The sequence below is a fragment of the Pelophylax lessonae genome (assembly GCF_965119305.1).
Source record: "Pelophylax lessonae genome assembly, chromosome: 3".
Lineage (NCBI taxonomy): Eukaryota > Metazoa > Chordata > Amphibia > Anura > Ranidae > Pelophylax > Pelophylax lessonae.
The window spans coordinates 110,747,531-110,760,492 of NC_138770.1; the positions used below are offsets into that span (position 1 = coordinate 110,747,531).

General features: G+C 41.7%; 1 protein-coding gene across 2 annotated transcripts in view; it reads right to left on the reverse strand.

Annotated features, from left to right (window-relative positions):
• RCAN2 (regulator of calcineurin 2) overlaps positions 1-12,962 on the reverse strand; it is a 255,499-nt gene that overhangs the window by 54,136 nt on the left and 188,401 nt on the right. For both annotated transcript variants that reach the window (XM_082249910.1, XM_082249911.1), the window contains one exon: positions 1,573-1,744. In XM_082249910.1, coding sequence (XP_082106036.1) covers positions 1,573-1,744 — 172 coding nt within the window. The remainder of the gene's footprint in view (positions 1-1,572; positions 1,745-12,962) is intronic.

Below are 12,962 nucleotides of genomic sequence, written 5' to 3' on the forward strand. Positions count from 1 at the left end.
GCAAAGACTTGTACGAGGAGGAGGGGAATTTATTCTTAGGGGGTAAGAATGCAAATTAGTGCTCCGTTTTTGCTTAATGCCAAATAGTCAGGGCCGAGACAAGGGGTGGGCAGGAGGGGAAGCTGCCCTGCGCACTGTAGTAACACATGAGGGAGGGGGTGCTGCAAGGAAACGGGGGGGGGGGGGGGTTGTGTTAAAAGTGGAATTTGAGGGGGGCGGAAGGGGGTAAGTATTGTTCTAGGAAGGGGAAGTGTGGTGATTTAGGGGGATTTGTGTTAGGAGGAAGGATGGGGGAGAGTAGATGTGTACTCGGAGGGGAAATTTTAGGGGTAGAGGATTTGTGCTAGGAGGGGTGATTTTTTATTTGGGGGGGGGGGGCATTTGTGCTTGGGAGATTTGAGGGGATTGGGGGCAAAGACTTGTACGAGGAGGAGGGGAATTTATGCTTAGGGGGTAAGAATGCAAATTAGTGCTGTTTTGTTTTTTTTGAGGGGGGATCTTTGGTGGAACATAAAACATAATGCTTATACATCTTGGGGGGGGGGGGGGACACGCAGTTTGGCATGTTCGCCCTGGGCTCTAGATGACCTTGTCCCAGCACTGGTTTTTCACTCCCTTAGAAACACGGACAGTATGTGTAATTTCAGCATTGAACTGGGGGCTTCCTAACCCCCACTGAGCCAGCACTACTATTTTGAGAAGGAGCAATTGCATTACAGAACAGACAGCTGTCATTCAGAGGTAAGGGTTCCTACAAGCAACACATAATCCCAGCCATGCATGCATAATCTGGTCTCTGCTACGTTATTATTATTCAGGGTATTACAGATGCCTGTTTGCCTTATAAACAGCACAAATGGCACTAAGAAGCTAGGTTTGAGCATTGTGCAATCATTAATAAATTCATTAAAACTATTTATTGTCCATGGATTATCACATTTGGGGGATCCCTAAATATATGTCCATTGTTCAAGAACACGGACATTGGGACTTTCTAGGTACAAAAATATAAATCTTTCACAAAGAGTTAGAACTTTCACATTTTATTAAGTGATTATTATAAAACCCTGTATAAAAAAAAGATGGTAAACACTTCATTTTGTATTCATTATTATTATTAGTACCTCCAAGAGAACACCATTTACATAAGAGATGATTATCAGTATAATCAAAATGACAAGGGTTGAGATAATACTGTACTGTCATCATAAAGTGACATAGAAAACTAGCGTCATTTTGATTATACTGATAATCATATCTTATGTAAATGGTGGAGTTCACATAAAGGTAATGGTAATGATAGTTAATACAAAATGAAGTGTATGGCAGCTTTTTTATACAGGGTTTTATGATGATGTGTTATTAAAATGTGCAAGTTTTATATTGACTATTTGGGAAGATTTATGTTTTTGTATCTACAAAGTCCCAATACCGTAAATATATTCCCCTCTTTGATTTATAATGTTGCCATCACTTTATATGAACACATCTGTTATAAAATAGGTGAAAACAGGAGCAGCCCAACCTGCATATAATAGACAGTTTTAGTTCTAGACATGAAGGGGTCCTTACCTGGGCCAAGCTTGGCCACTGCATAAAGAAGGTCGTAATTAATTACTGGTGTGGCGTCATCTATGGGCTGCCAGCCAACGGGAGGTGAGACGGGAGGTGAGATGAGGAACTGTTTAGACGGCTGTGGGGGAGCCAGGTGTAATTTGTCTCCGCCTGTCTCTGTTGTTTGCACCTGTATAGGGGAAATTAAATAATTTATATTAAAATGTATGTAAACCTTTTCAAAGTATTTCTAAATTGCTGGCACTATAGAAATCCTTAATAATAATAATAATAATAATATTTCTCTACTATCCTCTACAGTTGTTAGTATCACAATGTAATGTAATGGAATGTAATGTAAATCACTTTCTGACTCTGAGGTTGCTGGGAAAAGATCCTGGAAGGAGGAAATGGGGAGAGAGAGAGAGAGAAGGTCTCAGCCACATGTCCTGCCCATGCTGCCAATACCAGATCAGAAGAGACAATTATGAATGTGTTTTTATGTTCTAATAGTTTAACTGCAGCTGCCCATAGCTTCTTGAGTGTATTGCTGAATCCTCATTACAAACTGTCCTATTACTATCTCCCATGCACAGTGCCAGATAACTAGGACTGTGTTCCAAGCTGGTTGGGTAACAGCTGGAGGGTCTACTCATCACCACAGACCTTGTCTTTAGGTCTCCAACACAAAGACAGATGACACATCTCGAGGGCCATTGCAATGGGACTTTGCTGCAACATTCATAAGAAGGTTTCTCTATAAATAACTATATACAGTGCCTTGCGAAAGTATTCGGCCCCCTTGAACTTTTCGACCTTTTGCCACATTCCAGGCTTCAAACATAAAGATATAAAACTGTAATTTTTTGTGAAGAATCAACAACAAGTGGGACACAATCATGAAGTGGAACGAAATTTATTGGATATTTCAAACTATGTTAACAAAAAAAAACTGAAAAATTGGGCGTGCAAAATTATTCAGCCCCTTTACTTTCAGTGCAGCAAACTCTCTCCAGAAGTTCAGTGAGGATCTCTGAATGATCCAATGTTGACCTAAATGACTAACGATGATAAATAGAATCCACCTGTGTGTAATCAAGTCTCCGTATAAATGCACCTGCACTGTGATAGTCTCAGAGGTCCGTTTATAGCGCAGAGAGCATCATGAAGAACAAGGAAAACACCAGGCAGGTCTGAGATACTGTTATGGAGAAGTTTAAAGCTGGATTTGGATACAAAAAGATTTCCCAACCTTTAAACATCCCAAGGAGCACTGCAAATCTACGAAGACCTGGCCGTCCCTCTAAACTTTCAGTTCATACAAGGAGAAGACTGATCAGAGATGCAGCCAAGAGGCCTATGATCACTCTGGATGAACTGCAGAGATCTACAGCTGAGGTGGGAGACTCTGTCCATAAGACAACAATCAGTCGTATACTGCACAAATCTGGCCTTTATGGAAGAGTGGCAAGAAGAAAGCCATTTCTTAAAGATATCCATAAAAAGTGTTGTTTAAAGTTTGCCACAAGCCACCTGGGAGACACACCAAACATGTGGAAGAAGGTGCTCTGGTCAGATCAAACTTTTTGTCAACAATGCAAAACGTTATGTTTGGCGTAAAAGCAACACAGCTCACCACCCTGAACACACCATCCCCACTGTCAAACATGGTGGTGGCAGCATCATGGTTTGGGCCTGCTTTGTTTCAGCAAGGACAAAGAAGATGGTTAAAATTGATGGGAAAATGGATGGAGCCAAATATAGGACCATTCTGGAAGAAAACCTGATGGAGTCTGCAAAAGACCTGAGACTGGGACGGAGATTTGTCTTCCAACAAGACAATGATCCAAAACATAAAGCAAAATCTACAATGGAATGGTTCACAAATAAACATATCCAGGTGTTAGAATGGCCAAGTCAAAGTCCAGACCTGAATCCAATCGAGAATCTGTGGAAAGAACTGAAAACTGCTGTTCACAAACGCTCTCCATCCAACCTCACTGAGCTCGAGCTGGTTTGCAAGGAGGAATGGGAAAAAATTTCAGTCTCTCGATGTGCAAAACTGATAGAGACGTACCCCAAGCGACTTACAGCTGTACTCGCAGCAAAAGGTGGCGCTACAAAGTATTAACTTAAGGGGGCTGAATAATTTTGCACACCCAATTTTTCAGTTTTTTATTTGTTAAAAAAGTTTGAAATATCCAATACATTTTGTTATTCTTCATGATCGTGTCCCACTTGTTGATTCTTCAAAAAAAATTACCGTTTTATATCTTTATGTTTGAAGCCTGAAATGTGGCAAAAGGTCAAAAAGTTCAAGGGGGCCAAATACTTTTGCAAAGCACTGTATGCCAGGGTATACAAGTGCATCTCAAAAATTAGAATTTCATCAAAAAGTTTATTTATTTCAGTCATTCAATTCAAAAAGTGAAACTCATATATTATATAGATTCATTACACACAGGGTGATATACAGTATCTCGCAAAAGTGAGTACACACCTCACATTTTTGTAAATATTTTATTATATCTTTTCATGTGACAACACTGAAGAAATTACACTTTGCTACAATGTAAAGTAGTGAGTGTACAGCTTGTATAACAGTGTAAATTTGCTGTCCCCTCAAGATAACTCAACACACAGCCATTCATTTCTAAACTGCTGGCAACAAAAGTGAGTACACCCCTACGTGAAAATGTCATGATTGGACCCAATTAGCCATTTTCCCTCCCGGTGTCATATGACTCATTAGTGTTACAAGGCCTCAGGTGTGAATGGGGAGCAGGTGTGTTAAATTTGGTGTTATCGCTCTCACTCTCTCATACTGGTCACTGGAAATTCAACATGGCACCTCATGGCAAAGAACTCTCTGAGGATCTGAAAAAAAGAATTGCTGCTCTACATAAAGATGGCCTAGGCTATAAGAAGATTGCCAAGACCTTAAAACTGAGCTGCAGCATGGTGTCCAAGACCATACAGCAAGTTTAACAGGACAGGTTCCACTCTGAACAGGCCTCACCATGGTCGACCAAAGAGGTTGATTGCACGTGCTCAGCGTCACATCCAAAGGTTGTCTTTGGAAAATAGACGTATAAGTGCTGCCAGCATTGCTGTCAAGGTTGAAGGGGTGGGGGGGTCAGACTGTCAGTGCTCAGACCATACGCCAAACACTGCATCAAATTTGTCTGCATGGCTGTCATCCCAGAAGGAAGCCTCTTTTAAAGATGATGCACAAGAAAGCCCGCAGACAGTTTGCTGAAGACAAGCAGACTAAGGACATGGATTACTGGAACCATGTCCTGTGGTCTGATGCGACCAAGATAAACTTATTTGTTTCAGATGTGTGGTGGCAACCAGGTGAGGAGAACAAAGACAAGTGTTTCTTGCCTTCAGTCAAGCATGGTGGTGGGAGTGTCAAGGTCTGGGGCTGCATGAGTGCTGCCAGTACTGGGGAGCTACAGTTCATTGAGGGAACCATGAATGCCAACATGTACTGTGACATACTGAAGTCAGAGCATGATCCCCTCCTTTCAGAGACTGGGCCGCAGGGCAGTATTCCAACATAACGACCCCAAACACACCTCCAAGACGACCACTGCCTTGCTAAATAAGCTGAAAGTAAAGGTGATGGACTGGCCAAACATGTCTCCAGACCTAAACCCTATTGAGCATCTGGGGGGCATCCTCAAACAGAATGTGGAGGAGCTCAAGGTCACTAACATCCACCAGCTCTGTGATGTCATCATGCAGGAGTGGAAGAGGACTCCAGTGGCAACCTGTGAAGCTCTGGTGAACTCCATGCCCAAGAGGGTTAAGGCAGTGCTGGAAAATAATGGTGGCCACACAAAATATTGACACTTCAGGCCCAATTTGGACATTTTCACTTAGGGGTGTACTCACTTTTGTTGCCAGCGGTTTAGACATTAATGGTTGTGTGTTGAGTTATTTTGAGGGTACAGCAAATTGACACTGTTATACAAGCTGTACACTCACTACTTTACATTGTAGCAAAGTGTCATTTCTTCAGTGTTGTCACATGAAAAGATATAATAAAATATTTACAAAAATGTGAGGGGTGTACTCACTTTTGTGACATACTGTATTTCAAGCATTTCTTTATTTTAATTTTGCTGATTATGGCTTACAGCTAGTGAAAATCCAAAATTCAGTATCTCAGAAAATTAGAATATTACATAAGACAAAAAAAAAAGGATTTTTAATACAGAAATGTTGGCTTACTGAAAAGTATTCAAAAGAAAAGGAGAAATGGGACTTCAAATGAGGTATGTGTGAAACAGCTGGCAAAATGATCAAATGTAAAATAAATGTATTAATTAATTAGTATGTATACACAAGTCAAATGACAACAAAATAGCACAATGTAATTTATACATGATGATAAACAAGAGCTGATTTGTAATGAAATCTTTCTATACAGTTTAAAAACAAATACTACATGATTGCAGAGAAATGCATATATAACAGACATGTAAATGCATAAGTATGGCAAAAATGCATCAAATAGGCTCGACGCGTTTCCTGGAGAATGCTCCACTTCCTCAGGAACAGGTGCATTATGCATGAATGCATATCTGTAAAAAATACATACAGTGCCTTGCGAAAGTATTCAGCCCCCTTGAACTTTGCGACCTTTTGCCACATTTCAGGCTTCAAACATAAAGATATAAAACTGTAATTTTTTGTGAAGAATCAACAACAGGTGGGACACAATCATGAAGTGGAACGAAATTTATTGGATATTTCAAACTTTTTTTAACAAATAAAAAACTGAAAAATTGGGCGTGCAAAATTATTCAGCCCCCTTAATTTAATACTTTTTAGTGCCACCTTTTGCTGCGATTACAGCTGTAAGTCGCTTGGGGTATGTCTCTATCAGTTTTGCACATCGAGAGACTGAAATTTTTGCCCATTCCTCTTTGCAAAACAGCTCGAGCTCAGTGAGGTTGGATGGAGAGCGTTTGTGAACAGCAGTTTTCAGTTCTTTCCACAGATTCTCGATTGGATTCAGGTCTGGACTTTGACTTGGCCATTCTAACACCTGGATATGTTTATTTGTGAACCATTCCATTGTAGATTTTGCTTTATGTTTTGGATCCTTGTCTTGTTGGAAGACAAATCTCCATCCCAGTCTCAGGTCTTTTGCAGACTCCATCAGGTTTTCTTCCAGAATGGTCCTGTATTTGGCTCCATCCATCTTCCCATCAATTTTAACCATCTTCCCTGTCCCTGCTGAAAAAAAGCAGGCCCAAACCATGATGCTGCCACCACCATGTTTGACAGTGGGGATGGTGTGTTCAGGGTCATGAGCTGTGTTGCTTTTACGCCAAACATAATGTTTTGCATTGTTGCCAAAAAGTTTGATTTTGGTTTCATCTGACCAGAGCACTTTCTTCCACATGTTTGGTGTGTCTCCCAGGTGGCTTGTGGCAAACTTTAAACTACACTTTTTATGGATATCTTTAAGAAATGGCTTTCTTCTTGCCACTCTTCCATAAAGGCCAGATTTGTGCAGTATACGACTGATTGTTATCCTATGGACAGAGTCTCCCACCTCAGCTGTAGATCTCTGCAGTTCATCCAGAGTGATCATGGGCCTCTTAGCTGCATCTCTGATCAGTCTTCTCCTTGTATGAGCTGAAAGTTTAGAGGGACGGCCTGGTCTTCGTAGATTTGCAGTGGTCTGATACTCCTTCCATTTCAATATTATCACTTGCACAGTGCTCCTTGGGATGTTTAAAGCTTGGGAAATCTTTTTGTGTCCAAATCCGGCTTTAAACTTCTCCACAACAGTATCTCAGACCTGACTGGTGTGTTCCTTGTTCTTCATGATGCTCTCTGCGCTTTAAACGGACCTCTGAAACTATCACAGTGCAGGTGCATTTATACGGAGACTTGATTACACACAGGTGGATTCTATTTATCATCATTAGTCATTTAGGTCAACATTGGATCATTCAGAGATCCTCACTGAACTTCTGGAGAGAGTTTGCTGCACTGAAAGTAAAGGGGCTGAATAATTTTGCACGCCCAATTTTTCAGTTTTTTATTTGTTAAAAAAAGTTTGAAATATCCAATAAATTTCGTTCCACTTCATGATTGTGTCCCACCTGTTGTTGATTCTTCACAAAAAATTACAGTTTTATATCTTTATGTTTGAAGCCTGAAATGTGGCAAAACGTTGCAAAGTTCAAGGGGGCCAAATACTTTCGCAAGGCACTGTATATATGTATAAACATCAAAACTATGGTGATAGACCAGAAACTGGAGAAAATGGGGGAAGGGAAGGGGAAAACCCCCATGAAAAGATCCCTTCCAATTTTACTCACAGGTCAGCACAAGTACAACATATGGTGCTATGAACCATGGGTTGTCGGGGGGACATCTGCACTGGGAGCTGTGGCGGTACTGTACGTGAACAGTGAAGCACAAATAGAAGAACTTCAGAAGAAAGATAGTAAATCTCACTTCTGCAATTGGTGTTAATGTACAGTGGGTACGGAAAGTATTCAGACCCCCTTAAATTTTTCACTCTTTGTTATATTGCAGCCATTAGCTAAAATCATTTAAGTTCATTCTTCTTTCTCATGAATGTACACATAGCACCCCATACTGACAGAAAAACACAGAATTGTTGACATTGTTGCAGATTTATTAAAAAAGAAAAACTGAAATATCACATGGTCCTAAGTATTCAGACCCTTTGCTCAGTATTTAGTAGAAGCCCCCTTTTGATCTAATACAGCCAGGAGTCTTTTTGGGAAAGATGCAACAAGTCTTTCACACCTGGATTTGGGGATCCTCTGCCATTCCTCCTTGCAGATCCTCTCCAGTTCTGTCAGGTTGGATGGTAAACGTTGGTGGACAGCCATTTTTAGGTCTCTCCAGAGATGCTCAATTGGGTTTAAGTCAGGGCTCTGGCTGGGCCATTCAAGAACAGTCACGGAGTTGTTGTGAAGCCACTCCTTCGTTATTTTAGCTGTGTGCTTAGGGTCATTGTCTTGTTGGAAGGTAAACCTTCGGCCCAGTCTGAGGTCCAGAGCACTCTGGAGAAGGTTTTTGTCCAGGATATCCCTGTACTTGGCCGCATTCATCTTTCCCTCGATTGCAACCAGTCGTCCTGTCCCTGCAGCTGAAAAACACCCCCACAGCATGATGCTGCCACCACCATGCTTCACTGTTGGGACTGTATTGGACAGGTGATGAGCAGTGCCTGGTTTTCTCCACACATCCCGCTTAGAATTAAGGCCAAAAAGTTCTATTTTGGTCTCATCAGACCAGAGAATCTTATTTCTCACCATCTTGGAGTCCTTTAGGTGTTTTTTTAGCAAACTCCATGCGGGCTTTCATGTGTCTTACACTGAGGAGAGGCTTCCGTCGGGCCACTCTGCCATAAAGCCCCGACTGGTGGAGGGCTGCAGTGATGGTTGACTTTCTACAACTTTTTCCCATCTCCTGACTGCATCTCTGGAGCTCAGCCACAGTGATCTTTGGGTTCTTCTTTACCTCTCTCACCAAGGCTCTTCTCCCCCGATAGCTCAGTTTGGCCGGACGGCCAGCTCTAGGAAGGGTTCTGGTCGTCCCAAACGTCTTCCATGTGAAGATTATGGAGGCCACTGTGCTCTTAGGAACCTTAAGTGCAGCAGAAATCTTTTTGTAACCTTGGTCAGATCTGTGCCTTGCCACAATTCTGTCTCTGAGCTCTTCAGGCAGTTCCTTTGACCTCATGATTCTCATTTGCTCTGACATGCATTGTGATCTGGAAGGTCTTATATAAACAGGTGTGTGGCTTTCCTAATCAAGTCCAATCAGTATAATCAAACACAGCTGGACTCAAATGAAGGTGTAGAACCATCTCAAGGATGATCAGAAGAAATGGAAAGCACCTGAGTTAAATATATGAGTGTCACAGCAAAGGGTCTGAATACTTAGGACCATGTGATATTTCAGTTTTTCTTTTTTAATAAATCTGCAACAATGTCAACAATTCTGTGTTTTTCTGTCAGTATGGGGTGCTATGTGTACATTCATGAGGAAGAAGAATGAACTTAAATGATTTTAGCAAATGGCTGCAATATAACAAAGAGTGAAAAATTTAAGGGGGTCTGAATACTTTCCGTACCCACTGTAGCTAGCAGTTCCAGAGATTGTCTATAAAGAATATATATGTGCAAAGTATTTATGGTAAGGATAAAGTATTTATAAGATAAATTATAATCAGTGACTGCTAGTTGGTTCCAAACAAAGGGAATCAGTCGTGAAGTAAAGTGTCCTGGTGGATCTTATCCCCAAGAACGACAAAAAATGAAATAAGATACAAGTGACTGAGATGGGAACCAAAAAGGTGAAGTGAGGTTGCAGCATTTAATCTGCCACCCAGATGAGAGAGAAAAAAAGAGACAACCATAAAATGAGGGTCCCCCAGAGGGGTGGATAATGCTAGAATAAATAAAGAATGAACAAAAGAGACCAGTGAATGAAAGGGAAAGTTGTATTGTATCAGCAGTGTAGTTACCTTGTGTCATGTGCGTAGACCATAGTGCAAAGTACAGTGGATAATGTCCCCACTGGAGGAGCAAAGACGAGGATGACACATTCCGAAAGAAGTCCTATTTGTACTAAATGGGTCACGACCATGTTGTGAATGAGGGAGGGCGTCAACCCCCGAGTGACAAATGCCGCCTGGGTGTTTGGCGCCAGAAACCCTCGTGTATTAAACGCCGGAGGGAGGAACACGCACCGACATTGTGTTAATGACGTCATATGTGCGGCGCGGAGCGTGACACAGATGCGCATTGGGTAAACAACCAACCGATTCCCTGGGTCCAGAAGGTTTACGGGGAAAGGGAGGGCTCCCAATGTGCATCGCAGCTCCCGGATCCAGATGACTACCCAGCAAAGCCCATGGATGTAAACCACATGTGAATATAAAGAACCTGATACAAATCATAAATGTATATCATATATGGGTGTAAGGGAAATAATTAAATAATAGAATCCACATAATATATGTAATTAGCCTAAACTACTTGTATAGGGTCTGTCACTATATAGTGGATAACGCCCCCCCCCCCCCCCACTATGTACGGTATAGTAGACACTCAATACTTGGTCTGGGCTCCTTTTGCATTAATTACTGCATTAATGCGGCGTAGCATGGAGGGGATCAGCCTACGGCACTGGCGAGGTGTTATGGGAGCCCAGGTTGCTTTTATAGCGGCCTTCAGCTCTTCTGCATTGTTGGGTCTGTTGTCTCTCATCTTCCTCTTGACAATACCCCACAGATTCTCTGTGAGGTTTAGGTCAGGCGAGTTTGCTGGTCAGTCAAGCACAGCGATACCATGATCATTAAACCAGGTATTGGCAGTGTGGGCAGGTGCCAAGTCCTGCTGGAAAATGAAATCAACATCTCAACATAAAGCTAAAGCTGGTCAGCAGAGGGAAGCATGAAGTGCTCTAGAATTTCCTGGTAGAGGGCTGCGCTGACTTTGGACTTAAAAAAACACAGTGGACCAACCCCAGCAGATGACATAGCTCCCCAAATCATCACTGACAGTGGAAACTTCACACTGGACCTCATGCAACTTGGATTCTGGGCCTCTTCAACATTCCTCCAGACTCTGGGACCTTGATTTCCAAATTAAATGCAACATTTACTTTAATCCGAAAAGAGGACTTTGGACCACTAAGGAACTAAGGAACGGTCCTTTTTGTCCTAACCCAGGTAAGACTCTTCTGGCGTTGTCTCTGGTTCAGGAGTGGCTTGACACAAGGAATGCAACAGTTATAGCCCATGTCCTGGATACGTCTGTGCATGGTGGCTCCTCTTGAAGCACTGACACAAGCCGAAGTCCACTGCTTGTGAATCTACCCTAAATTCTTAAATGGCCTTTGCTTCACAATCCTCTCAAGTCTGTGGTTATCCCTGTTGCTTGTTGCTTTTCTACCACATTTTTCCCTTCCACTCAACTTTCTATTAATATGCTTGGATACAGCACTCTGTGAACAGCCAGCTTCTTAAGCAATGACCTTTTGTGACTAACCCTCCTTGTGGAAGTTGTCAATGACTGTCTTCTGGACAATTGTCAAGTCAGCAGTATTCCACATGATTGTGTAACCTTCTGAACCAGACGGAGAGACCAATTAAAGGCTCAGGAAAATCTTTAAAGGTGTTTTGAGTTAATTAGCTATGATTAGCGTGTGACTCCATAAGTCTACAATATTTAATTTTCATTTAGGGTTTTCACTAGCTGTAAGCCATATTCATCAAAATGAAAAGAAAGACATGCATGAAATATATCACTGTGTGTGTTTTACTTTTTGAATTGAATCACTGAAATAAATTACCTTTTTCATGATATTATAATTTTTTTTAGATGCACCTGTATGTGCACAATTCCACCAGGAATGCTGATAAAATATCTATTTGTACATTGAATGCATGTACTATTAATAATCTTTTTTTAAATAAAGATTGTATTATTTGTATACTGGTGTGCATCTATATGCTTATGGTTAATGTTATATGCAGGCTACAGTGGTTCATCTTCTGTCAATTACTTTAGTTAGATTACTGGTTCATTTCCCAGGAAGGGAATCACCTCTGTTCACAGAGGCCCTATTCTGGTTGGAGGCACTGCCAACTTTATTATCAAACCCACTCTTCCACTTAGCGAAGGTTCTGGTTCCTCTATTTATCTACAGGTTTAGTGAAGGACCAATTCTCAACCCCCCCCCCCCCCCCAAAGAAGGCTAAAAGATACTTTCTCTTCCATCCATCATTCAGCACCATTGTACCTACTGCAAAATAAAAGGGTAATGGAAGTCACATTGGAGATTTATTTAGTTTCTCAAGTGACAGATGTTTTGATGCATTTTTATTAAAAAGCTTCTCCATGAAAAACTAATATTTTTTTGGTTTGGTAGTTGCCGTAGAGTTATATCATTTTTTTTTTTTTATACCTCGTCGTCCGGGGCGTGGGACGTCACATATGACGAAACCGCTAGGGCGGTACCGGACAACACGCTGACCACGCCCCTCGGAACGCCGGCTACATTGGAACATTGTGGGACGCCGCGGTTTCACCTTTCTGCTTGATTTTTCTACTTTGCTGTAAGTGCAATACTGATAAATGGTTTTTATAATATACTGGATTACGCTATGTGTTTTCCCTACTTTCCTTCCTATTGTATGGCTTTTATAACGGTTGGAGTTGTCTGTGAGTTCACGGTTTAACCCCTGTGCATCCGGAGGCAAGATCGATCATTGGTCCACTATAAAGCTCTCCTTGGCCTGTCCATTAATCTGGGAGCCCACAGTTTTTGGTAAGCTGCCATTTTTGCCATCTCTCACGGGTGTGCAGTCCCTCATGCCTCACCATCTGTTGGGA